At 44.6% G+C, this 26,789-nt stretch overlaps 1 protein-coding gene across 1 annotated transcript; it reads left to right on the top strand.

The window, feature by feature from the left end:
• The first annotated feature begins 211 nt into the window (after positions 1 to 211).
• LOC101754796 (protein unc-50 homolog) lies at positions 212 to 6,345 on the top strand. The gene is made up of 10 exons (XM_004956224.3): positions 212 to 523; positions 2,762 to 2,829; positions 3,377 to 3,402; positions 4,182 to 4,272; positions 4,472 to 4,567; positions 5,048 to 5,113; positions 5,399 to 5,457; positions 5,540 to 5,662; positions 5,752 to 5,823; positions 5,901 to 6,345. Exons 1-10 carry the CDS (start codon positions 437 to 439, stop codon positions 5,954 to 5,956), a joined length of 744 nt encoding a protein of 247 aa, XP_004956281.1. The 5' UTR covers positions 212 to 436; the 3' UTR covers positions 5,957 to 6,345.
• Positions 6,346 to 26,789: the final 20,444 nt, after the last annotated feature.

Genomic DNA, 26,789 nt, shown 5'->3' with positions numbered 1-26,789 from the left:
TTTTTTCTTGGGATGGGGCAGTCACATAACAAAATAGCTAGCCGATAGTTAATGCAGTAATTCCGTAATAATATACGGGTTCATTCCTCGAAATAATAATATTCGGGGTTCTATTTTGAACCTTGTGATATATGGACTGGGCCGGACAACAAGGCCCAAAACTACGCACGGAGCAGTGTGTTGAAGTGGGCCACTCCCACAGGCCACAGCCACCTTCCCTCTCCTCCGGTAGCACAGCAGCAGGCAGTACAGCAAACGCGACGCCAAAGGCAGCGAGCCAGATCTCGCGTACCCGCCGTGGCTGTGAGGCAGCCACCGTCACCAGATCGGACCAGGCGCCGGAGCTCCAGCAATCAACCGGAGCAGAAGAGGCAGCAGATCCCGAGAGCAGAGCTGAGTAGGAGGAAGAGGACGAGTAGCCAAGGAGGCGGCGAAGATGCTGCCGACGACCGCGTCCAAGGGGCGGGGGGCCGCCCGCTCCGCCCCGCCGCTCTTCGGCCCCTACCTCCGCCGCATCGTCAAGGTCCGTAAACCTCGCCCGCCGCCTCGCTTTCCCCAAAACCCGAACCCGCTCCGTCTCCCTCGCAGCCTCTCCACTGCTCCTGCCGCCTGCCGATCTGGCGTCGCGTCCCCGCACGCTCGGAGGGATGTGAAACTTAGATTCTCGTTTGGGTTTGGTTTCCTGGCTGAATGCGGGCTCGCGGGGACGAGGATCCAATACGTGTGTGCAGTTCATGGATTTTATTTTGGGTTGGGGGTTAAGGCTCCGGGCGTGGTATGCTCCTCCTGTTCGTTTGAGCTTATCTGAGAATCTGGATTTCTGAGAATCTGGTGTCGAGAGAATCTGCTGGCTGGATAAGCTGGGAGTTTGGCAACCCTGATTATTTGTAGCTGATTATCTGTTCTAAGTGTAAAATGACTTGTATGCCCCTGTTGCTGATGATTGCTCATTTGATTCATGAGTTGAGCATAAGATGATTTTGACAATATTTTTGAAGTTGGTAAAACACAAATTTTAATAAATAATTACTGATACATTCCAAATCATTGAACTACATTCCAAGCCAAGTCATCCCAAGTCATTGAACATCAATTAATCCAATTTGTTCAACACATGGTGAGTAGTATAGATAAACAATCAGTAGCCAATTAGTAGATATTTGGACTGGATCTATCTACTGCTCTCTTATCCAGATAAATAAAATGAGATTCAGTAATAGCAACGTATCTTTATACCGTGAGAAGCAAGAACTGGGAGGCAAATCCAATATTGCAAAAGAAGAAAATAGGCAAGATCGGAGATTATTCTAGCTACAAGGCATATCAACAAACACATGGTGATGCTGCCGCTGCTCTGCTGCTGCCGCTTGCTCTGCTGCTGGCCTGCTGCTGCCGCTGCTCTGCTGCTTGCACACCGCTGCCCGCAAGCACTCCTCTGGCCGCCCGCCTGCTTTGCTCTGCTGCTGCTGCCTGCTCCGCACCGCGCCGCCCACCAGCACCTCCTCGCTGGCCGCGCCGCCCGCCCGCCTGCTCCCTGCAGGCCGCGCCGCACTGGTTGCCGCCCAACCGCCTGCCGCGCCGCGCCACGCCGCCGCATGAGCGTCATCCAGACTCCGCACACACTGGACCTCAGAGACGGCGGCGGCCTGAGATGCCAAAGAGGGAGGAACGAGAGGGGGTATTGGTGGAAAAGCCAGGAAGATTTCTCGTACCGCTGGGGGCTGAGCGTGGTGCAGTGCTAGGCATGTCGTGGTGGGGAGGGGGCATCGCGGTGCGGTAACGTGCGGCCGCCGCGGCCTGTTGGGCGGGATTTTCGTGGTTGGCTGCCGCACCGCTGAAACAAACAGGGCCCTTATTAGGCTGGGTTGAGTCTACGCGTTCCTTTGCATCAATGAGCTCGCATAAGGTACTGTAATGTTGATATCTTGCAAGCTTTTATTGAGTCTTGTTGGTGCATCAATCGAGTCAATACACCGAATAGGTTTACAGGTCACTGGTGCTTGCAGTGCTTGTGCTTCTTGATTGGATATCAGTATTTCTAAGTGCTCAAGTCCCATCTTCAATTTTGGATGTTAGGTGGTTGTGTAATCGATGTGACAAGTCGGTGCATTTTGATTGACAGTGGGATCATTTCAACAGTTTGTGTTGCCCAAGTTTGGGCATTTGCTCAGTTCAACTATTGTTGTAGTGTTGTAACCCTATTGGACCTCGACACTATAAAAATGTATTTTGATTTTACACCTTGGAAATTGTGAACTTAGATTGTAGTCAATGCGACAAGAAGTACTCCCTCCGTTTTATTTATAAGGTGCACACACATATCAAGATTCAAACTTTGTAATCTTTGACCAATAATTTGACTATTAATTTTTTATTTTTATAATGTAAACTTTATATGTTTAGATTCGTAATCAAATATAATCTACAATGATTATTAGTTTATAACCATAAATAATATAATATAAGATAAATGAATGGTCAAAGTGTTATTTGGAAGACCGTGCCAAGTTATAACATGCCTTATAAATATAGATGGAGGGAGTACACACAACTTTTCTGCACTTGTCGTGTCCATAGAAAAAGGATATAAAAACTAATATCCCAGGCAGAGAAATGAAAATTTCCTTTAAAACCTAGTTTCTCTACAACTTTTCTGTATTGGTACTGAATTCGGCTCACAGTAATGTGTATGTGCGTGCACTTCTTACATCTTGTATGATCATCTGGAAAGTAATATAATTTTATTCTTTCTCATTGGCAGTGGCAACAAATGGATATTGAATACACATTTTGGCAAATGGTTCATCTCTGTACTTCACCAAAAGTAGTGTATGCATCCTGCACTCAGTCCAGTTCTTAATTGTTTGTATTTTCTTGTTGGTCATACTTAAGTGTTCTGTAAGTATTGATGGTAACACTAGAAAGTATGGCACAATTATGAACTGATAATGATATCATACAACTTATTCCTTGCATGGAAAACTTCTCAATGCTAATTTTTTCAGTCATAACTTGCTAAGTCCAATTCAAATATGCTTTGGCTATGTAATTCCATCTTTTGGGCATAACTAGTACTACTTAACATTTTTTTTATTAAAACCCTGGCATTTAATTTGAAACCCAGATAGCCACATAACAGCACCTCCAAGAGCCCCATTTGACTCCCCTGGCACTCCTGCGCCTGCAGTCAATGATAAGCTGGCTTATTTTCTTACTATGAAGGACATCTTTCCTGTTTTATTTGTCTGTTTTTGCAGTATTATGGTCCTAGGGTGAAGAATTGCTATGTTGTACTTCTTTTTCTTGATGACTATGTTGCGGTTAAGCATCTGACTGGCATTTGTCTATTTCTCGCATGTTACTTTCTGGAAGACAGCTATCAACACACCAAATATCACAAGCGTACGTGACCTATTTTTACCTTTCTTATTACTAGTTGATGCATGGTTTACCTATATAATTCATCAGATTCATCGTAAGCATAAACCATTTTAACTTGTCACTTGTTTTGGTTTTGTATTTTGTTGTGAAGTTTACTGATCTTCATTCCTTTTTCTTGTTTTGGACATGATATTTCATCGTGAGTACTAGTTTTTTAAGTAACTTTTTGTTTATATATGCTAGACCATTTGATATTTCCTTATGAAGAGTAGCTACTTGAGGACCATGATAATGATTTTTTTTTGAGTTTTGACAATAATTCTTTGGTTACATTGCTTTGAGGGATGAGGTTGATATACTTGAATATCAGCTATATTTCCTTATGAATATGTTGTTGCAAATCCTCATTTTATTTTATATAGCTGATGCTGATGAAAGTTGCATATTGGAGAAGTTTGATTCATTAGTAATCTGTTGTTTGGATTATTCTAAGAAGAACATGATATATGCAAATAATTTGGAACATTGCCCCTGCCATTTTACCATGTCTCTGTTATATGGCAGATAGCCAATAGAAAATAATATGAAGACCTGAGTTGGTATCATTTGCATGTGAACTACGGATTCTCAAACTCACCTTCGTAGAGAGCTCCTCCTGAGTTCACTTGGCAATTGATCTTTGATATTGAACATACACCTTCTGATCTTTTGTTGAGCTTACACTGTTATACTATGCATGCCACTTATCTGCTTGGCATCCAGCATTGTGGACTGCTGATTTTTCTTGCCCGTGATTTCAGAAACAAAGAACCAATGGGCTCGGGATGATCCAGCATTCATTGTCATTCTGATTCTTTTCCTCATGTTTGCAACATCAGCTTACTGTGCAGCGTAAGTTCTTCATGGTCTTCTAATACAGTTATCTTTGTTGTTCCTGCGAATGCATACCTTGATGGTAGTTGGACTTAAATATCTATATTGTTTGTGATTCGGATACACTTACATGATCATTGACATATTAGTTGATATTTAGTTTCCCTTTTTCTATTCTACTGTCTTCTTTTTTAATGTAATTTTTTTCACCCTGCAGGTATGGAGAGAGTGCCTCACATGCTGCTCTGACAATCACTTCAGTTGTGTTCTTCCATTTCTTGTTTGCTGGGATAGTTTTGGCCACACTTTGCTGGTAAGTCTCTGCTTTTGTAGTGCTCCTGCTGCTTGTTGTCATGGAACTTAGACAGCATTGATATAATCTCCAGTACTGTGTGAACTGATGTGCAAGCTAGATCAGGAGTATTATTAGTCACCATTACTGCTTTTCTTACTCTTAACCAATTACTATCTTCAAGGTGTTACTGTTACCTGAACATGTCTAGTATGTAGTATGGATAAATGAAGTAAAAGGAAAACAAAATTGCTTGAGCTGCAAATGATTTAAGAATGAAATAATCTCCATTGAAGCCCGCTGTTGTGGGATGTTAGTCACATGGGGCTGCATTGACACAGCTTAAATTTGTATTTCTTTTAGAAATTTACTCCTAAGCATAATGGCTCTGTAAGTTTTAGTCTACAGTGCCGTTCTATTTCTGGTCAAACTCCTTTACCAGATCATATGCATACCTGTACATTGAGAACCAGAATTATCATATGATGTAATTTGATACAGGTTTCTTACAAATTCTTACTTGAGAGAGGAACCTAACAGCCATGTTGTTGAGCAACGTGTGGAGTGGTAACTTTCCTATCTTCTAAAATTTCTCCTGATTTCGCATGCTGCTTATAGGCCAACTACTGTTCTCTTGAACTTTTGACACAATTTTAGCTACCAGAAGCATTTGTTCTGTGAAAATTTGTACTGGTTTCTTTGCTCTGGCACCTGTGTGCTAGCCTCATTTTTTGTCTAGATATACTTAACTTTTCCTTGAACTTGTGTCGTGCAAAATTTATTTATCCACTGCTTTGTTCTTAAGGTGGCGGTCAATAACATTAATAGTGCACACAATTTTTTTTTTTGCAGGCTCTATGCATTTGATGTTCACTGTAACTCGTTCTTTCCTGCATTTGTCATCCTATATGGTAAGCAGTATCAATGCGTTTGTCCATTTGAAAGTTTGTTGCAACTTGTATGGCGTAAAATTTGACAAGTTTCTCTGTTCAGTGCTTCAATATTTTCTGTCACCTCTATTGGTCGCGCATGGCTTCTTTCCAGCTCTTTTATCGAATCTACTCTTTGTGGTGGCAATTTCTTATTATCACTACCTGAACTTTCTAGGATATGATGGTACGTTGCAGTTTTAATATTTTTCCAGGGACATCATTTAGTTGTATCTGTGCACTTCTCCTGACAAAAATTTAAATATTCCACTGTAGTTCTTCCATTTCTGGACAGAACAACATTCTTCCTGTACCCGATTGGTCTTGTCATCATCCTGTCTCCACTTAGTAAGTGCATCCCATTTGTACTGTTTTAAAACTGATTCCTGACAACTCTCACACATCATTCATCCTCCGTCTTGCAGTGATACTAATAGGGTTCAATCCGACAAGATACTTTCTAAGCTTGTACTTTGGTTAAGGCTGACAGCTAGAATCCCGAGTACAAGAAAAATATCGTGACAGAACTAATGGCAGATTTGGATACATACTTTCTGAAGTAGTAGCATTTTAGATCTCTTGTATGAACCGGGGCGAGCAGAGGTTCAGAAATGCTCGAAGCATTCTTTGGATGTATCAGGTGCCTGTGGCAGGCCACCCATAGAAGAGAAGAGCCTTTTGATTGGTATCTATATCCCTTTTTGGTGTCAACTTGTTCATAATATGAGCTGTTTTCTTTGGTTTGGGCCCAGTGACCAGTGTATAATTCTAGTGGGAACTACAGTCTGTATCACATTGGCATCAGAATTGCACGTATCACGCTCTGCATCAGTCATTTCTTGCCAAGTTTATTGTATTTACATGCTGGTATCCCGTGGAAGTCCTAACGAGTGCTCGAAGTTCGTTCATTCGTTCTTTAGCAACATAAATACGGAATTTTTGAACGTTGCTCAGCTAAATTTTTTTTCCACAACTTACTTTTTCAACCATTCAGATTTCCCAGCAAAGAATTATGCGGTCAGGGTGTAATTAATTTGTATTTTTTTCAGTTCTCTTTTTGTTTGTTGTATTTCGGCCATTTTCTGTTATGTTTGTTTCGTTCTCTTCACTTCCGGCACCATGCCCGTAGGTGACGTTGTAAATGCATCGAAGAGGTGGCAGCGCTAGACAATTGCTAGTGCGGAATAATTTGAGTCAGCCAAATCCTATTCTACAGCACACGCCCTAAGAATATTCACATAGTGGAAGGAGAGAATGAAGAACTCAATGACTCGATAGTCACGATTTTCTGAGTAGAAATTGTCTATTGCGATACAACATTTTTGATGGATGCATTGAGAGGATTGAAACCCTGCTGCATGAATTGCCTTTTGCTCTAGCATCATTTTGTTCAATACTCAACTTTATCCTAAGTCAAAATTTCTCTAGTTTGGATCAAATATTTAAAAAATACAGAAATATCTACAGCATCAAACTACTTTTATTGGACAAACCATATAATATATATTGGTTGCATATTTATTTGATATTGTACATGTTGATATATTTTTCTGTAAATTTTATAAATGTTAGATAAGTTTAATTTAGGACAAACTAAAATATCTTCTAATTTGGAATAAGGGAGTACGTCTTACAATTCTTTTTCTTAGGATCATGCTCTTGTTGGAGAACAAGTTATATTTATGCTAGAGGAGATCGATGATCCAATAAATGGGTAATCCATTTCTCTTTTAATAATATATTCGTTAGAATTTTTGCTTGACTATGCCATCTGCCCATTTGTGTACATCTCTCTTTCCTCTTGACACAGGCGTTCTTCCACCGGCCGCGGCGTTGTGATGTTTCCCTTCCAGTTCGGGAACTACACATCACCCCGACGCTCCAGCTCACGGGGTTTCCCCACGCGCGCGGCCTCAGTGTCACCAACTCACCACGCTCCACCCATACCAACTTCGTGAGAGGGAGCTGTTATTTCCAGTCGTGGAATCAAGGTTTTCTAAGAATTGTGTTTTTAGCAGTTGCCAAAGGTCTGATTAGGTATTTTACCATATTTTTAGGGCATTTATCATATTTTATCAAATGCTTTTTAGAGTATTTTAAACATTTTTTAGGGCATCTTGGAATCATATGTAACCATCTCCAAATGCATTAACTAGTGTACGGGGGGCTTTGGAGATATTACCAGAAATTAATATTAACGGAATTAGGAGATGCTCATAATTGGATTATTAACTGCAGCCTCCTGATTTGATAGTTGATGCATTAACCCCTCTCCACATTTCACTCTTCATTACTTGACAGAATAGCGATTTCAACTAGTTTCAGAACTTGTCTGTAACACTCTAATCACCATGCTCGTTACATTTTCAGTTGAGTATTTTGGGGTGCTAGCGAACATTTTATGTTTTGTTCTCCCATTGCCAGGGAAAGCGCCTTCAGTACCAGGTTCTAACCCCCCTTTAGTACCGGTTGTCCAATCGGTATTGAGGTCAAATAACCGTTACTAAAGGTTTTAATACCGGTTATTTATACCAACCGATACTAAATTGGCTACCACGTCGCGCGTAGCCGAGGCCAATTTAGTACTGGTTGGTATAAACAATTGGTACTAAAGATCTTTTTTTCTTTTATTTCTTTTCTCATTTTCTTTTCTTTTTCTTTATTCTATATTAGTATTTCGTATTTATTTCTTTTATGTATACTAGTTCTAATACGCTAATATATATAAAATTATATTTAATCTATAATATTACATTTGAGATAATATTATATATATAGACATCTTCTGCATACACATTTATGAATAATATTACATTGCATCAACACTTGAAGTTCAACATTTGGATCAACTATTCTGAACCTGAGTCCTGACGGTGATGCAGATTTGATCCATCATTATGGAACTCCCCCTTAGATTTACTACCTTGTCCAGAAGAAATCCACTGAGTTGTTCTTAAATTGCCCTGATTTTTTCCATCTCGAGGAGTGCTTCCTTCATATCTCTCATCTGTGTCATTGGCAAAGGTTATTATATATTAGATCAATGGGTCTACATAATTAGAATTGAAATTTGTATACTACTCTGAATTCGTGGTCGGTTATACGTTTGGGACTTACAAAGCCATGGATGAACTCACATACGTAGTATCCGCATAAATTATTCCCTAGATTCTGTCTCAAACACCATATATATGGCAAAAGAAGTTATGAAATATTTGTTGTGCTCAAGGAAGTATCATAAGATGTGAAAATTCAACATATACCGAGAATTCAGGCTTGAAATCAAGTTCCTCCTTGAATTCACCTGCGTGATGTCGACAAAAGCGAGCCCATGCTTTATTAAGAATGTCTATGAGATTCTTGTTATTGATTTCTTGATTTTTCCTCATAGAGTCCATGATATAGACCGCGCTTCGATCAACCACGATAACAAGGAGTATCTAGTGGAATCTGTACATATATGCATAGCCAAAGCTAGTTAGTCTTATGTTTAACTGCTAGTTCGAAAAAGAAAAGAGATGGGAAACATGCTCACTCGAAGTTGTACGGTAGAAGTATGTACTTCTTGTAATGTTGGTTGTCTAGGAACTTATATATGTTCTTCAAGGTCCGATTTGGTCTATCTCTTACAGTTGACTCGTTTATAATATCCGAGTCCATGAAGCCAATGTCATAGTATCCTTTCCTCCAGCAAGTTTGAATTTCTATCCTTCATGATATAAAATCGAATAGGAGTTAAGACATCGCACAATGACTAAAACGGGGATTTTGAAGTTAGAGCAAATTAAAGACTTACAGAACCCAGGTACTAATGAGTGACTTGTCAAGTGCATCTTGATTGTAAAGGAAATAGAGTTCCTCCAACGGCACATTTATAATGTCGTCCCACGAAAACAATGTTGATCTCCAATATGAACTTCGAGCATGATTAAACCATTGGCTAAAGCCTTCATGTACCATTGATGCAAATTGTACATCTTCGTGGAAGACGGTCCACCAACTGCGGCCACACAAGGGGTTTCCCTAACTCAAATTTCCATTTAGTAGCCCCAGGGTGCTTTGGGATGTGATCCTCCCCTCGAAGTTGAGCTGGGGTGAGATTTGTATCTTTGGAAAATAAAAGCAGATTCTTATCAAACTCCGAAAGCACCTGGAGCGGGACAATCGATTGGTTGGATTGGGTTCCGAGCTGTGGAATACTTGACTTTTCTTCTTCTTCTGAAAAGTCTTTGTTATTGAGAGGTCATAATCAGATAGCAGTGGTTTCTTTAGCTTTTTCTTCATACTTCTAATGAAAGCCCGAAATTTAACCTTATCAAGTGGTGGATCTTTCTTCACGGGAAGTTTTGGTGTGAAGTGAGCTTTAACCTCAGCATCCACTACTGCGTCGATTTCCGCATCAGTCATCTCGTAAGCTTTCTTGGGTTCTGGTTGCTTCTCCTTCGGCTTCTTCTGCTTCTTATTTGTAGCTGCAGTAGGCAGAACTGAAGGTGTCTTTCACCGTGTAGCCTTGTTCATAACAGGGGGAGGTGGACTCATGCTAATATCCCTGTCAGCTAGTGGAGAGCGTGGCCTCATGCTAGGATCTTTGTCAGCTAGTGGGCTCATGCTAGGATCCCTGTCTGGTAGTGGAGAGGGTGCCCTGGTGATGGTGTAGGTGATTTTGCCCTTGAGCCGTGAGGAGATGATCCCAAGGTCAGGGGATTCAGCTGCGTAATCCTTATGTAGCGCTTGGACCATAGAATTCAACTGTGGATGGCTTCTCCTAGATTCTTTTCCCCGTCACCTCTAGGGATCTCTAGTTCTAGGTCATCCCAACCGTCGACTACTCGGTTCATCCCAACTATGGCTTAACCGCAAGCTGGAATCTCCACGTCATGAATTGTTTAGCCTTATGCCAGTTGTTCAGCCACAACGATGAGCCTATTTTTCACGAGAGTAACAACCTCACAGGGGCTCTCCCAGTGATGTCGTCCACGGGATGGCGTTGGTTGTCCTCAAACATGTCAAAAGATCCTCCAGCTAGAGCTTCCATGGAAGTGACGCTGCTTCGACGCTGAGAGGGGCTTACGTTGACATTAGCCCCTGATGATGCAGCTGCTTGTTCACTGGCTTGTTTGCTAAGAGCTAGAGTCACATGTCGGTTGATTGCTTCCTCCATTTTTTCAACTCTCACAGCTGTCATGCGTGTTCGGTCTTACTTCTTTGGTGACTTTTGTAGGAATCAATGTGCTCACGAAAGGAAAACTTCCATGGAATTACTCCTTTGCCTCAGCTCATCCTACTCTTAATCAAGCATGAAACATCCTTCGGCCGTAGCCTTTATTAACTCAACAAGCCTCGTAACCGCTTCTATTGATTCTTGGCCGAATAAAAATGATCCATCTTTGGGATTGAGCATGCCGCCATGAGCATAATATCAATGCTTTGATCGCTTCGGCCATTCGAGAGTCGCTGGTACTATTCACTTAGCAATTATGTCATCTTCCATCCACTGCCATTTGATGATCCCCTTCTTGTAACCTCCTGGCCTAAGATGATGAAAGTATTTCTTCTTAGGAGAATTGTCGGTGTTGGTTTTAGTCGCCTTAGCGCTCTTTTGCGACTGCTTGAACTGCACAAATGAATCCCAGTGATATCTTAACTTCGGGTGTTTCGTGAAATCTGGTGTAAGGCCCTTCTTTATGTAGTTTTTGTTCAGTTTGTTCTTGTACGTCTGAAAAGCAATTGCACCCTTCCGAAAGACCCAACCTTTCACTTTTTCTACATCTACACCTTTGAACCTGAAGTTTTCTTTTATCTTCTAACATTTCTTTCTCTCCATCAGGGACCACGCTTATGGGGACCACGCTCTCATCGATTTTAGGGTTTTTCCAATTATGAAAGCTTATTGGGATGTTATCCTTAACAAGAAAGCCAATTTGATTCACTAATTTGGTCTTAACATTGTCCAGATCAGTTGATTCACCCTCTTCATTAATTTTCGTGATGATGATATGCCCCTCTAGCTTCTTCTGTCGGGTCTCTTTTCCGTTTAGGCCTGCTCGATCTAGATGGCTGAAAATGAAAGAACTATTAATTCTCAATAATCTTGATAAGTATAGAATTCAAATTATGTTTACATATACTAATTGGTATACCTCACCTTGTTGCCCATCATTGCCTCCCTCGGCAATTGGTTCCTCCTCATTGCCATCAACAGACATGTTGAGGTAGATGTCAGTCTGGCTGTGATCGACCTCTTCGTTTGGTTGATCGTTTGTGCAACCTTGAGCAATCAAGTCCATTAGGTATTCCTCATCCAATCAGGCCTGCTCGTCCTCTGATCGTGCCATTGTAACTAATATAATATAAAAGTATTATTCTAAGAAATAGTAGGCATCAACAATAAAAAGAATGACTAAAAAATAATCAAACACTTGGTACAATTTGTTACAATAAATGACTAAAAATTTATTTCCAGTGAATTGCGCATCATTTACAACCATCATCAAATATTTTCTAAAGTTTTATGCGCAATTATTACAAAAAATGTCTACAAAAATGCATGACTAATAGTTATACATTTTGTAACAATAAATGACTATAAAAAGAATGAAACACTTATACAATTTGTTACATTTCTAATATTTTATGCACATCTCTATAATTTATTGAACTATTTGATGAATTTCTAATATAAATGACAACAAAAATATTTACAACGGAACGTAGTCATTCACCATCATTAAATTTCTTGGAAATTTCTAGAAGTATCAAAGTAATTTTCACTTTTTTAGACATTTCTAACAATTAACAGGATATAATAAACATGGCATAATCAATGTTGTACAATTTACAATTAATAGGCTTTTCCAAGAATTTTTCTATATTGTCTAGCTAATTCAATAAATTTTCTATAATTTCTAGCTAATTCAAGAATTTTTCTATAATTTCTAGCTATTTTCATATATTGCAAAAATAAACAAGGAAAACAAAAAAATGACGTCCGGCTGCCACGGGCTTACGTCAGCAAAGAAGACGCGAAGCCCGCGGCCGGCCATGAGGTACGGGCGCGGGGAGGAGGCGGCGTCATCGTCAGGGGAGAGGAGGGCCAGTGGCGGAGTGGCCTTAGGCAGTGGTTAGCGTAGGTGTTGGGGGAGAGGACGATGACGAGGGCCGGCGGTGCGGTGGGTGGGGCCGGGGGCCAGGGGCGGTGCGGCGTGTCGTTGTCGGAGGAGGCCGGTGAGGAATGCAGACAACGGATGGCTGCGGAGGTGGCCGGGCATCATTGTCAGTGAGAGGCAGAGGGCCGGCGCGGCGACAGGAGCACGTGGGTCGCACGGCACCGGTCAGGACCGGCGCGACGGCTCCGGAGCACGTGGGGGTGGCGTCGATCGGCGGCGGTCACGCGCGGAGAAGGTCAGGGAGGATGCCGGCGGGGAGGAGGAGGGCTACCGACGGAGAGTAGTGGGGCCGGTGGGCGGCCGGGTGGTGGCAACAGAGTGCGTTGGGGCGCCGGTCGGGGCCGGCGCGGTGGCGGAGTGTTTCGGGGCGCCAGTCGGGGGCGGCACAACATTGTCGGGGAGGGACACATCAGCAGCGGTGGGCGATGATGGTGCGGGGGCGGCAGCACGGAGGATCTGAAGAGGGTCAACAGCGCCATCGATCGCAAAATTTAGCTAAGTGTTGTGGGAGGTGTTGGTTACGGCCACGGCGATGTACGCCATCGGCGATGACTTGAACTCTGCGAGAGAACTCGACGCAACACGCACTCAAACCGTGAACACTTGGAACGCGAGAGTTTTGTTGCTGCGAACAACTGAGCAGCTTTTTCTGTTTTGCTCTTCACCTTTTTATTGTGCAACTACAAAGAAGCGGCGGCTCCAACAACCAGCCGCACACTGCACGGCGAGCACGTCCATCCCCATGCTCACGATGCTGCTAGAATGCCGCTCAGCCTAGGAACATGCGAGCTATTCTCGCCATGTTCTCCTATACGCACGGTAGCCACAGGTTGGTGCTCATGCGCATGCAATGCCTGAGAAATAGGAAACATGCAGAACATAAACTAAACAACCTATGAACAAGTCTTACTAACATATCTCCTCCTAAGCCTTGTTCACAGTCCGTACATCAATGACGCCGATTTTGGAGCGCAGCTCACAGAACTGTTGAGGCCCCAATGCCTTCGTCAGTATGTCTGCAAGTTCTTCAGCTGTCCTGACAGACTCCAGCTTCACTCTGTTCTCTTCAACACACTCCCGTATAAAATGATATCTCACATCAATGTGTTTACTCCGATCATGGAACACTGGATTTTTGCTTAGCTGAATCGCAGACTCGCTGTCCATCTTCAGTGTGATGCTCCTGACCTTCTCTCCCTTGAATTCAGCGAGCAACCGAGCCAACCAGATACCTTGACAAGCAGCTGTGGTAGCAGCAATGTATTCAGCTTCACATGAAGATAATGCCACCACTCTTTGCTTTTGTGATTGCCAGGTAACCAAACTGGATCCGAGGAAGAAGAGAACACCAGTTGTACTCTTTCTTGTATCAAGATCACCGGCCAGATCACTGTCACTGAAACCAGTGAGCTGAACTTCTTTCTCCCTCCGATAATAGCAGCCATAATGCAAGGTCCCTGCAATGTACCTCAGCACTCTCTTGATGGCCACCATGTGCTCAGCTGTAGGACTCTCCATGAACCTACTAAGATACCCCACCGAGTATGCCAAATCTGGCCTTGAATTCATCAAGTAACGAAGAGACCCCACAATGCTTCTGTAAGACGTGGAATCAATGGCAGGGGCTGAGCTGGACTTACTGAGCTTGAGTCTTGACTCCATGGGGGTGTTGCTTGGATTGCATCCCGTCAGGCCGGCACCAGCCAGGATCTTTGCTGCATAGGAGCTCTGGCATATTGTGATGCCGCCCTCTGACTGCTTCACCTCCAGCCCAAGGTAATAGCGCAGGAGTCCAAGATCACTCATCTTGAACGTCGCCTTCATCTCCTCCTTGAAAGTGCTGATGTCCCGTGGATCTCCTCCTGTGATCACCAGATCATCCACGTAGATTCCGACGATGAGGCGACGTGCGCCCGCACCACGGAGGTAGACAGCATGCTCGGACGTGCTGCGCGTGAAGCCGAGCTTGATCAGAGACTCGTCGAGCTTGGAATACCAGGCTCGAGGCGCTTGACGGAGTCCATACAAAGCCTTGATCAGGTGCAGCACCTTCGTCTCTTGGCCCTTCATCACGAACCCCGGCGGCTGCTGAACATACACATCTTCGATCAGCTCCCCATTCAGGAAAGCAGACTTAACGTCCATGTGGTGGACTGCCCATCCTTCACTTGCAGCAAGTGCCAGAAGCAGCCTCACTGATTCCAGGCGTGCAACTGGGGCAAAGACCTCATCGTAGTCGATCCCCTGGCGCTGCACATATCCTTTGGCGACGAGCCGGGCCTTGAACTTGGTGACGATCCCGGCTTCATCCCTCTTCGTCTTGTACACCCACTTGAGGCCGATTGGGCGCACTCCAGGGACCGGATCGACGAGCTCCCAGGTGTCATTCGCCTCAATTGAGGTGAACTCGTCGAGCATGGCGAGACGCCAGTTCTCATGTTGCAGCGCCTCATCAAACGTTGCCGGCTCAGCCTCGCTCGCCAGCAGAAGCTGCTCCTCCAGCTCCCGTGCGGCGAGACCTGGTGCAGTGGCCTCCCCAAGGACATTGTCGATGCTCCTGTACCGAGCAGGGGCATCGGTGTCGTGGTCCGCGTCCAGGTGCTGTGATGCACCGGCTCCTGGTGGTGACACGAACTCAACCGAGTCCGCGTCCACCTGCGCGTGCGCTCTCGACGTCAAAGTTCCAGCGTCCGGCACTGGTGAAGCGTGGGTGAACGGAGCTGACGAAGCCGATGTCGATGCTCGCGCGCTCATCGTCGTTGAAGTGGTGACGACCTCGGACGGCAGATCATCGATGACGAAGTCTGTTGCCTCACCTCGCTGGCCCTCGATCCAAGACCACTGCGCCGCTTCCTCGAACACGACGTCGCGGCTAACGTGCACGCGTCGCGACACCGGATCATACAACCGGTACGCCTTGGATCCCGGCTCATAGCCGACGAATATGGTGCGCTTGCTCCTGTCGTCCAACTTCTTCAGGTTCGGTGCCGTCACCTTCATGTGCGCGATGGAGCCAAACGTGCGCAGGTGCTGAACCGCGGGGATGCTGCCGGTCCAGAGCTCGTAGGGGGTCTTGCCACCCACGCTCTTGGACGAGGAGCGGTTCAGGAGGTAGACGGCCGTGGTGACCGCCTCACCCCAGAACTCGCCGGGGAGCCCCTTCGCCTTGAGCATGCTGCGCGCAGTCCCCACGACAGATTGGTTCCGCCGCTCCACGACACCGTTTTGCTGCGGCGTGTAAGGTGCCGTGAACTGTCGATGTACCCCGAGCTCGGCGCAGTACTCGGTGAAGTCTACCGAGGCGAACTCCCCGCCACGGTCAGTGCGCAGGGCCTGCAACTTCTTGCCGCTCTTCCGTTCCGCCGCAGCTTGAACGCGCTTGATCGCCGCGGGCGCGGCGTCCTTGGTGGGCAGCAGACAAATCCACATGTACCGCGAACAATCATCGACAAGCAGTAGGAAATACCGATTGCCGCTGGGAGTCGGAGGCGTGATGGGGCCGCAGATGTCGCCGTGAAGCAGCTGCAACACCTCCGTCGAGCGCCCTTGTGCTTGCTGTGGGAACGGCGTCCGTCGGTGCTTGCCGGCGAGGCAGGCTTCGCAGACCTGCTCCACCTGGCTGATTAGGGGCATCCCACGGACAAGGGAGTCCCTGCCCATCTTGCGCAACGCCGCGAAGTGGAGGTGCCCGAACCGGGCATGCCAGATCCAGGCCTCCTCCTCGCCCTTGGCCGCCAAGCAGACTGGCTGTGCAATCTCGACGTCGAGCACATATAGCCGGCCTGGATTGCGGTGAATCCTCGCCAGGAGCCGGCGCTCCTCGTCGCGCACTCGCATCACCCCTTTCTCGATCAACACCTGGTAGCCGATCTCGTCGAGTTGACCGACCGAGATGATGTTGGCGGTGAGGCGGGGCAGGTAGTAGACATTGGTGATGGCGCGATGCTCGCCGTTCTTGCAGGACAGCAGCACCGTGCCTATCCCCTCGATGCGTGCGGCGGATCCATCGCCGAACCGCACCGAGCCGCTGATGCCGAAGTCGATGGAGGAGAACGCGGAGCGCGCCCCGGACATGTGGTTCGAGGCCCCGGTGTCCAGAACCCAGCGCCGTGGATCCTGGTTGCCGGATTCGTCGAAGGCGGCGAGGACCCGGTCCTCGATGAAGTGGAGTTCGCCTTCGGCGTTGATTGTTGGCGGCGTCGGGCGAGCCCAGGTTGAGGGTAGCTCCTCCTGCTCGGTGCTGACGGCGAGAAGAAGAGTAGGCTCATCGTCCTGGGCCGCATAGGCCTGCTCCACCTTCTTCTTGCTTCTGCAGTCTTTGGCCCAATGGCCCATCTTACCGCAGTTCTTGCAGGCATCGTAGCTGCCGGTCTGGGCCATGTTGGAGTTGGCCCGCTCGTCGCCGCCTCTGCCGGCGCCACGACCGCGTCCACGGCCGCGACGCTTTCCACGGCCGCCGGAGCTTGAGCTTCCACGCGTGGATCCTTGATCCTGCTTCTTGTACCGCTCCAACCATTGCTCCTCCGTGAGCAACAGTTTGCCCGTGGTGTTCTGTGACAGGGACGGCTCGTCGTCGGTCGCCGCCTTGAGTCGTCCAGTCACTTCCTCGATGGAGAGCTTCTCGATGTCGAGGAGGGTTTCGATGGAGACGACGAGCTGCTTGTACTTCGGGCGTGCCACTCGCAAGTACTTTGCGACCACCTTGGGCTCCGGCTCCGAGTCGCCGAGGATCGCCAGGCGCTGCACGATATTGGAGAGGCGCAGCGCGAAATCTTCGACCGACTCGCCGTCGCGGAACATGATCTGCTCGTACTCGGCGCGGAGGCTTTGCGCCGTGGACTTGCGCACCCGCTCGTCGCCAATGCGCATCGTCATGATCGCCTCCCAGGCCTCCTTCGCCGACTTCTTGGTCGCGAGAGTGGGCACCATGTCAGGCGGAACGGCGCTGCAAATCGCCTCCAGCGCGGTGCGGTCATCGCGGAACTCGGCGTCGCCGAACTCGACGGCGTCCCAGAGGTTTCGCGACTAGAGTTTCAGCTTCATCAGCAACGACCAGGTGTCGTAGTTTGTCTTCGTCAGCTGCGGCCAGTTGCTGGAGCCACCGGATTCACGGATCACCCTCTCCACCACGACATCGCGCGACCGGCGCCGCGTATGGTGAGTGCGCGAACGTCCTGGACGGCGGCGTGGGGAGGGAGTGCGATCCGGAGACTCGTCGCCGCCCTTCTTGTCCCCGCTCCCACTGGACTTGCCAACGGTATCCTTCGGATGGCGCGGCGGCGCCGACATGGCCGGAGCGGAACGAGGTCGCCGGAATGCTTCCGTGGCTCTGATGCCAATTGTTGGTTACGGCCACGGCGATGTACGCCGTCGGCGATGACTTGAACTCTGCGAGAGAACTCGACGCAACACGCACTCAAACCGTGAACACTTGGAACGCGAGAGTTTTGTTGCTGCGAACAACTGAGCAGCTTTTTCTGTTTTGCTCTTCACCTTTTTATTGTGCAACTACAAAGAAGCGGCGGCTCCAACAACCAGCCGCACACTGCACGGCGAGCACGTCCATCCCCATGCTCACGATGCTGCTAGAATGCCGCTCAGCCTAGGAACATGCGAGCTATTCTCGCCATGTTCTCCTATACGCACGGCAGCCACAGGTTGGTGCTCATGCGCATGCAATGCCTGAGAAATAGGAAACATGCAGAACATAAACTAAACAACCTATGAACAAGTCTTACTAACAGGAGGAAGACGGTGGGATTTTTATCCCCCCACCCTTTAGTACTGGTGCTAGCTAGCCGGTACTAAAGGCCACCCCTTTAGTACTAAGCCTAGTCACCACCCGGTACTAAAGGGGGAGAGCGCGCTAAAGCGAAACTGCCCCCTTTAGTACTGGGTGTTGTTATCACTCGGTACTAAAGGGATTTGTAGCCCACTCTTTTGGCTTCCCGCTTAAACATCTTTTTATTTTTCTTTGATTTATAATTGCTACTATATTAATTTATTGCGTAGTAAATCAAATAACATTCATAAAAAATGCAAAAATAATTTATTAGCTTGATGTTAATTAGATATACACTATAAAAATATTAGATGCATTTAAATATCAAACATAGTAAAATTATTAATTTAACTTAGTAATAGGTTATAATGGTCATAATACTTATATTAACTTTAAAATTCAAAAACATAGATATTTTGACCATGCAAAAATTTAGAAGAATAGTGCCTGTAGTGTTATTAACATGTTTACTATGACACAATTATGTACTTGTTTAATTGTACATAAATTTATTATTTAATATTTAATGGTGCTAAAAAAATAAAATATTTAATATTTTAACCATGCAAAAATCAGTTCTTGTTTAATAGAGTGACATTTTTGCAAATAGTATTGTTAATAAACCCATAGGATATATGACACATCATTACAATGAGTTATTATATTAATTTGTTTCCTTTGTTGATAACCACAAAACACAATATAATGGTTATAATACATTACATGTCATCATCTAGCAGAATGTTAATAATCTTTCTCTTGATGAACGTCCCTTAGTTGTGATCGTGGTATAAGTATGGAGCGTTCTCTTTGGCTAACAGGATGGTTGGGTCAACATCGACTGAAAATGGAGGAAGATCATCGAAGTGATCATAATCTTCTGAAATGTCAGTCTTGTCCTCAACTCCAACGATTTTTCTTTTCCCTGGAAGAACTATGTGGCGCTTTGGTTGGTGATCTAACTTATTAGCACCCTTCTTTATTGGTTTGCTTGACATGTCCTTCACATAGAAACTTGAGTCACATCATTGGTTAGGACGAATGGTTCGTCTCTGTATCCAATCTTGTTGTGGTCCACTATTGTCATCCCATAGTTGTCTGTTGTTACGCCTCCTCTAGTAAGTTTCACCCATTGCCACCGAAACTAAGGGATTTTCAAAGGACCATAGTCCAGTTTGCATATCTCCTCAATCACACCATATAGTATCTGTCTTTTTTTTCCATTGTTGTTTATTGCATCTATACGGACACCACTATAATGGTTTGTGCTCTTTTGGTCTTGGGCTCTTGTGTAAAATGTGTACTCATTTATCTCGTATCCTTGGAATATCGATACTGAGATAGATGGACCCCTATCCAACCATGCTAGTTGTTCTTCAATTGTGTCGTCACCCATCAGTCGTCGCCGCAACCAAGAGATGAAAGTGTCAATGTGATGACGTGTAATCCAGACCTCAGTCTTCCCTTGGTTTGGGGACCGTACAATAGCCTTGTGCTCCTCCATATATGGAGCCACCAGGGATGATTGTTGTAGGACTGTGAAGCATGCTTTACGCCATGTACTCTTATCGATGTCCATCCGAGCTTTCCTCCCTAGGGTTCCCTTTCCCTTGAGTCTCCCCTCATTGTGTGATATAGGGACTCGAATCGAACTCAAGTCGTCAATAAAGTCAACACAAAACTCAATGACCTCCTCTGTTCCACATCCCTTTGCGATGCTTCCTTCTAGACGGGCATGATTACGAACATACATCTTCAGAATTGTCATAAACCTCTCGAAAGGGAACATATTGTGCAGAAATACAGGACCGAGAACAAAAATCTCTTCAACAAAGTGGACTAGAACGTGGGTAATGATATTAAAGAAGCAAGGTGGAAGGACCATCTCAAAAGCTGACAAGGTATTGCACCATGTCATTTTGCATTTTTAGTAGAATATTTGGATGGATTGCCTTTTGAGAAATCATGTTGAGGAATGCACATAGCTTCACGATTGCCATTCCCACATTCTCTGGTAGAATACTCCTTAGTGCAATAGGCAGTAATTGTGTCATCAGGACGTGGCAGTTATGGGCCTTTAGGTTTATGAATTTCTTCTCTTTAATATTTATTATTCCCTGTATATTTGAGGAGTAGCCCAATGGGACCTTGATACTATTCAAGCACTCAAACATGCTTTCCTTCTCTTCCTTGCTGAGAGTGTAACTAGTAGGATGCAAATAATATCCATCATCTCTCTTTTCCGAATGTATGCCATCTCGTTGTTTCATACGTTTCAGGTCCCGACGTGCTTCAATTGTATCCTTTGCCTTTCCATATGTATCTAGGAAGCCAAGCACGTTCACGCAAAGATTTTTCATCAGGTGCATCAGGTGCATCACATCGATTGCATTACGGACCTCAAAGACTTCCCAATAAGGTAGCTCCAAAAATATAGACTTCTTCTTCCACATGGGTGCATGTCCGTCCTCGTCGTTCGGAATAGGTTTGCTACCAGAGCCCTTGCCAAAGACTACCCTCACATCCTTTATCATAGAAAATACATGTTTACCATTACGGTGAAAGGGCTTAGTACGTTTTTCTTCCTCCCCTTCAAAATGCTTCCCTTTCTTTCTTAATGGATGCTTAGCAGGAAGAAATCGATGATGACCCGTATACACGACCTTCCGACAGTGTTTCAAATACATGCTGCAAGTATCATCTAAACAGTGCGTGCAAGTTCAATATCCCTTGTTTGTCTATCCTAAGAGATTACCAAGCACGGGTCAATCATTGATGGTTACGAACAACAATGCTCGTAGATTAAAATTCTCCTTTTTATCCTCATCCCACACATGTACACCTTCTTCCTTCCATAACATTAAAAGTTCATTAACCAATGGTCTTAGATAAACATCAATGTTGTTGCTAGGTTGTTTTGGGCCTTGGATAATTACCGGCATCATAATGAACTTCCGCTTCATGCACATCCAGGGCAGAAGGGTGAACATACAAAAGGTCACAGGTCAAGTGCTATGATCACTATTGAACTCACTGAATGGATTGAATCCATCTATACTTAAATCAAGCCGTATGTTCCCTGCATCCTTTTCAAACTTGGGAAATTCTCTATCAAATGTTCTCCACTGGGACCCATTAGCGGGGTGTCTGATCATTTCATCTTACTTACATTCTTCTTTGTGCCAACGTATCAACTTTGCATGTGCCTTGTTTCTGAACAAACACTTCAAGCGTGGTACTACAGAAAAAATACCACATTACTTTCACAGAAACTTTCTTCTTGCTGGCCTACCCCTCAACATCACCGAGATCATCTTGCTTGATCTTATAACGCAGTGCTTCGCACACAGGACAAGCCTCCAATTTCTCGTATTCCTCACCGCGATAGAGGATACAGTCATTAGGACATGCATATACCTTTTGTACCTCCAAACCCAGAGGGAAAACAACCTTTTTCACTTCGTACGTTGAGGACGACAATTCATTCCTCTCGAGAAGCATGTCCTTTATGATTTTCATTAACTCATCAAAACACATGTCAGAAACTCCTTTTTTTCTTTCTATTGCAGCATTTCTAGTGTGGTACCCAACTTTTTGTACCCCTGTTTGCAATCTTGGTACAACAATTTCTTATGATTATCTAACATACGCTCGAACTTCTTTGACTCCTTCACATTCTTGCAGTCTTTCTTTGCATCTCGCAACACCTGATTTAGATCATCGGTAGGACCTTCTTCTGCAACCATCTCTTCTTCAGCCTCGCCCACTGCAGCATCTGCAAAGGCACCTCCTTGAGTCCAGTTAGAAATGTAGTTATCATCTTCTTCATCATCATCATCTTCCATCATAACTCCTCTTTCCCCGTACTTGGACCAAACGAAATAGTTAGGCATAAATCCCGAACTGTATATCTGGGCGCGAATAGTCTTTCTGAATGAGTAATCCTTCTCATTTTTGCAAATTCGGCATGGACGACAAATGAAACCAAACGACGTCTTGTTGGACTCTGCCAGATTGAGAAAACCACGCAAGCCATTAATGTACTCCATGGAGCATTTGTCCGCGTTGTACATACATTGCCGATCCATCTACAAAGTATTACTAAACCAATGATATTCCTCTCTAGAATTATACATGAAACATAACAAACATGATACAAATTTCATTAAACTCGAATGTTACTAAAAGTTTAAATAGAAATACACAAATCTAAATTTTAGACCCAAACAACATCATACACTAAGACAAACTCAAATGTTGCTAAAAATTTAAATTTCAGACCCAAACAACATGATACACTATGACAAACCATCCACTGAGTACTATCTAGGAGGACTTTAAGCATCCTTGGATAGCGAAGATAAAGGTTTCGCTGAACCAGCCTTATCCTGTGGTTTATTTGTGCCTCCTCCGACGGTAGTACTCAGTGGACCTGAAACTCCTGGACTGGCGGTGGAGCATAACGACCACCAAAAGGAGGTTTCGGATCCACCGCAATAGCATCTTCATTACATATTTCCAAATCATGAAGCATTGCTCTCTCCCACGTGCTCGTTTTCTTCAGCTTATCAGGAGAGCCAATTATGGTTTTCCTCTTGCTGTGGGAGGAACGACGATCGCCCCCACCATCGCCACTACCTCCAGCAGCAGTAGTAGCCATCTCTACGTACCATAATTTATTTAGCTCATATTTGCAAATGGCTAAACTATGAACAAATTATATTTTCCCCCACAATTTATTTAGCTTGAACATAACATATAAAGGAAAAATTTCTCCATTATAGTCTATTCTAAAAATGACTAATTACGTATCTCTATTTCATCTTATTATCTCTATGTACTACAATTTATCTCGCTCATATTTACAAATGACTAAAATATGAATAAATTATATTTTTCCACATAATTTATTTACCTCATATTTGTAAAGGACTAAACTATGAAATTATTCGTCTAACCCCATATCAATTTCTTTGACTAATAGGAAACATAGCATCCAAAAAATTGTAGCTTATTCTAAAAATCACAAATATGAGCTCTAAATAACACATGCATATAAATGAAAAATTTCTCCATTGTACTTTATTTTAAAAATCACAAATTACTCTAGATCTAAAGCATAAAACTTAGTATACTAACCATGTATTAAGGGAGGAGGAAGTTTCTAATCTTTAGAATGCTTGAGTGAAATCCCCACGAAATGGTAAAAAAATCCGACATCACCTCCCCTATTTCACCATAAACAGATTAAGCCCGAGTTGGAGCAAATAGCTCGGGCAGGAGGAAGAAGACACCTGATTTATAGGAGGGAAGTTAGTACCAGTTGGAAACTCCAACTAGTACTAAAAGTCACCCATTAGTACTGGGTGGAGGCTCCACCCGGTACTGATGAGTGACTTTTAGTACCGGTTGGAGCCTCCAATCAGTACTAAAGGGGTGTCACGGGAGGCTCATGAGGAAATAGCCGTTAGACCTAATACTAATGCTCACATTAATACCAGGTTAAAAACCAACTGATACTAAGATCAATACTTAATTTTCCAGTAGTGTTTTCACTTGCGGCACTATGTCCGTTGGTGACGTTGTAAATGCATTGAAGAGCGACAGCGCTAGGCCATTGCTAGTCCGGAATAATTTGAGTCAGCCAAATCCTATCCAACAGCACACGCAAGAATATTCACATAGTGCAATGAGAGAATGAAGAACTAAATAACTCGATAGTCACGATTTCCTGAGTAGAAGTTGTATTTTGCGATACATTATTTTTGATGGATGCATTGAGGGGATTAAAACCCTGCTGCATGAATTGCTTTTCGCTCTAGCATCATTTTGTTTGATACTCCCTATGTTTCAAACTATAAGTCATTTAACTTTCTCCTAAGCTTAAAATTCTTCTTTTGATAAAATATTTTTAAAAATACACAAATATCTAAACACCAAACTACTCCCTTTGTTCCAAATTATAGATAGTTTTAGATTTTCTACGTTCATAAATATTATTATGCATCTAGACATACACTGTATCTATATATAATAATATTTGCGAACCTAAAAAAATCAAAACAACCTACAATTTGGAACGGAGCGAGTACTTCTATTAAACAAACCATATAATATGTATTGATTGCATATTTATTTGATATTGTAGATGTTAATATGTTTTTTGCAAATTTGATAAATATTAAATAAGTTTAATTTAGGACAAACTAAAATATCTTATAATTTGAACTTATAAGTTGGAACGAAGGGAATACATTTTACAATTCTCTTCCTCACGATCATGCTCTTGTTGGAGAACAAGAATTTATTTATGCTTGAGGTGATTGATGATAAAAAAATGGGTAATCTATTCCTCTCATTTAATATACCCATTAGAATTCTTGCTTGACTATGCCATTTGTGTACGTCTCTCTTTCCTCTTGACACGAGCGTATTCAGTGGTCAGTTGCGCTTAGCGAGGTTTAGTATCTGATCTGGTTCAAACACGTTAAAAAATCAATGTGTGTGCATCCTCTGCCACCAAACCGTAACATCGATAAAAGAACAATGCTCTGCTGCGTGCTGCCAACCACATGGTCACACAAAAACAACCGATGCAGCTCAGATTGCAGGATGTTCTCGTGTCCGAAAACAACCAAGGTAAGCAAGCTCTTCTTTTTCTGCTTCGCCCTTCTTTTCTGTTCCGCTTTGCAAGGTAACACCAAGGTAAGCAGCAAGCTCATGCGGTCATGCCTCAAGTCACGACGCCCCCTCCACACGCCTCATGACGCTCCATGCCAATATAACTCGTAAAGCTCCTCGCCAACCTATAGTTGGCCTATGGCCCGTGGCTCATGGGCTGGCCCACGGCACGTTTTTTAGCCCGGTCCAGGCACGGCCCAGCACGACAGCTGTCGTGCCCGTGCTAGCCGCTACACCATGGGCTGGGCCTGGGCCGCTGTCTTAGCCCGCGGGCTGGCCTGGTACGGCCTGGCTCATTTAGCCCATGGACAACAAACAAGCGGCACAGCCTGTTTAGGCCTGGCTAAGAGGCCATATAAAATCTAGTGCTCCCCTTCCCCAAACCTTATCCCCTTTCCAGCCACCTCCCCTGTTTCCTCCCGGCCTTCCCACCGCCTCCCGGCCATCCCCCTCGCCCTCCGTGTGGCGGAACCGCCCAAATTAACCTGACTAAAATGCATTGAAGTCGCCTGACATGCGATTATGCACTTTAAGCAAGTCAACTTGGTCGATCGTCGGATTTCCTCCGATAAACCACGTAAACAGGATCGAGAAGCATCGCTCACGCGAAGGTGAGTAGCACAGAGATTACAACATTCCATCATGACAACATAGTTCAACAATTTATTACATCAGAGTTTTTGGAAATTCAAACCGAATTTTTTTTTGCATGGTTCGAGATCAAATTAAAACTAGCGGAAGCTAAACGTGGATACAAGATATCATGACGGAGCCGATCATGACATCAAAAATTCCTTCCTTCGCCGTCCGAGGAAGGATCCCACTCGACGGTCCAGCCTGGAGGAAGCTGGGTCGGCCAAGTGGTACCAACACCCAAGCTACTGACAATACCTAAAAAAGATTAGCCACAACAAGGCTGAGCAACTAGTACTCAGCAAGACTGACACGTCGGAAAGACACGACCGAGACCTAGACATGCAAGGCTTTCTGACTCTGGGGTTTTTTTGCCAAAAGCGTCTAAAGTCAGTCCTTACTTTCAACCTTTTAGCTCATGTTCTATGTTCTTTATCCATTCTAGATTAGCAACTTATACTAAACAAACATGGTTTCCAAGCAATTACTTGACAAACATCAAGATTAAAATCATCATCATGTTCCATCTTTACTCAGTGCAGAATAGCGATCAAGTAGTCCCAATCTGTGAGAGGCAGACAAATCGATTCGAATTTATTAACCATGCATGGCAAACCTAATCTCACGACATCCGCGCACCACGAAGGGTTGCTTCATTTGTCAGCCGTCCCATCGATCCCTTAGGCACGTGTCAGGGCCAACTTCCTTTGGCATGCAATGCTCCACAGTCCCAGCCTATTGCTGCACTGTGACCGCACTTGCACCCACATGATGCACCATGGGAACGACGTTCCAAGGACAGCCGGAAGGTATGCCACGCCCCAGTTCAATCAGGTACTAGGCTTCCCCATCCCATACTAGGTATGAGATTAGTACTTTCAAACACTTGATCACGAACGCCGACACGTTTCGACCTTAGTTCATTTTCATTTAGACAGACGGGGCAATCCACCAAGTATCGAACACAAGCCTGACCCCGTCCGTCATCCTTATAGTTGCGATAAAACTGAAACATTCAACTCCTATAACTCGCGAGTGACAGGAGATCACTC

Source organism: Setaria italica, chromosome II, assembly GCF_000263155.2.
Source record: "Setaria italica strain Yugu1 chromosome II, Setaria_italica_v2.0, whole genome shotgun sequence".
Lineage (NCBI taxonomy): Eukaryota > Viridiplantae > Streptophyta > Magnoliopsida > Poales > Poaceae > Setaria > Setaria italica.
This window is presented reverse-complemented; position numbering and strand designations above follow the sequence as displayed.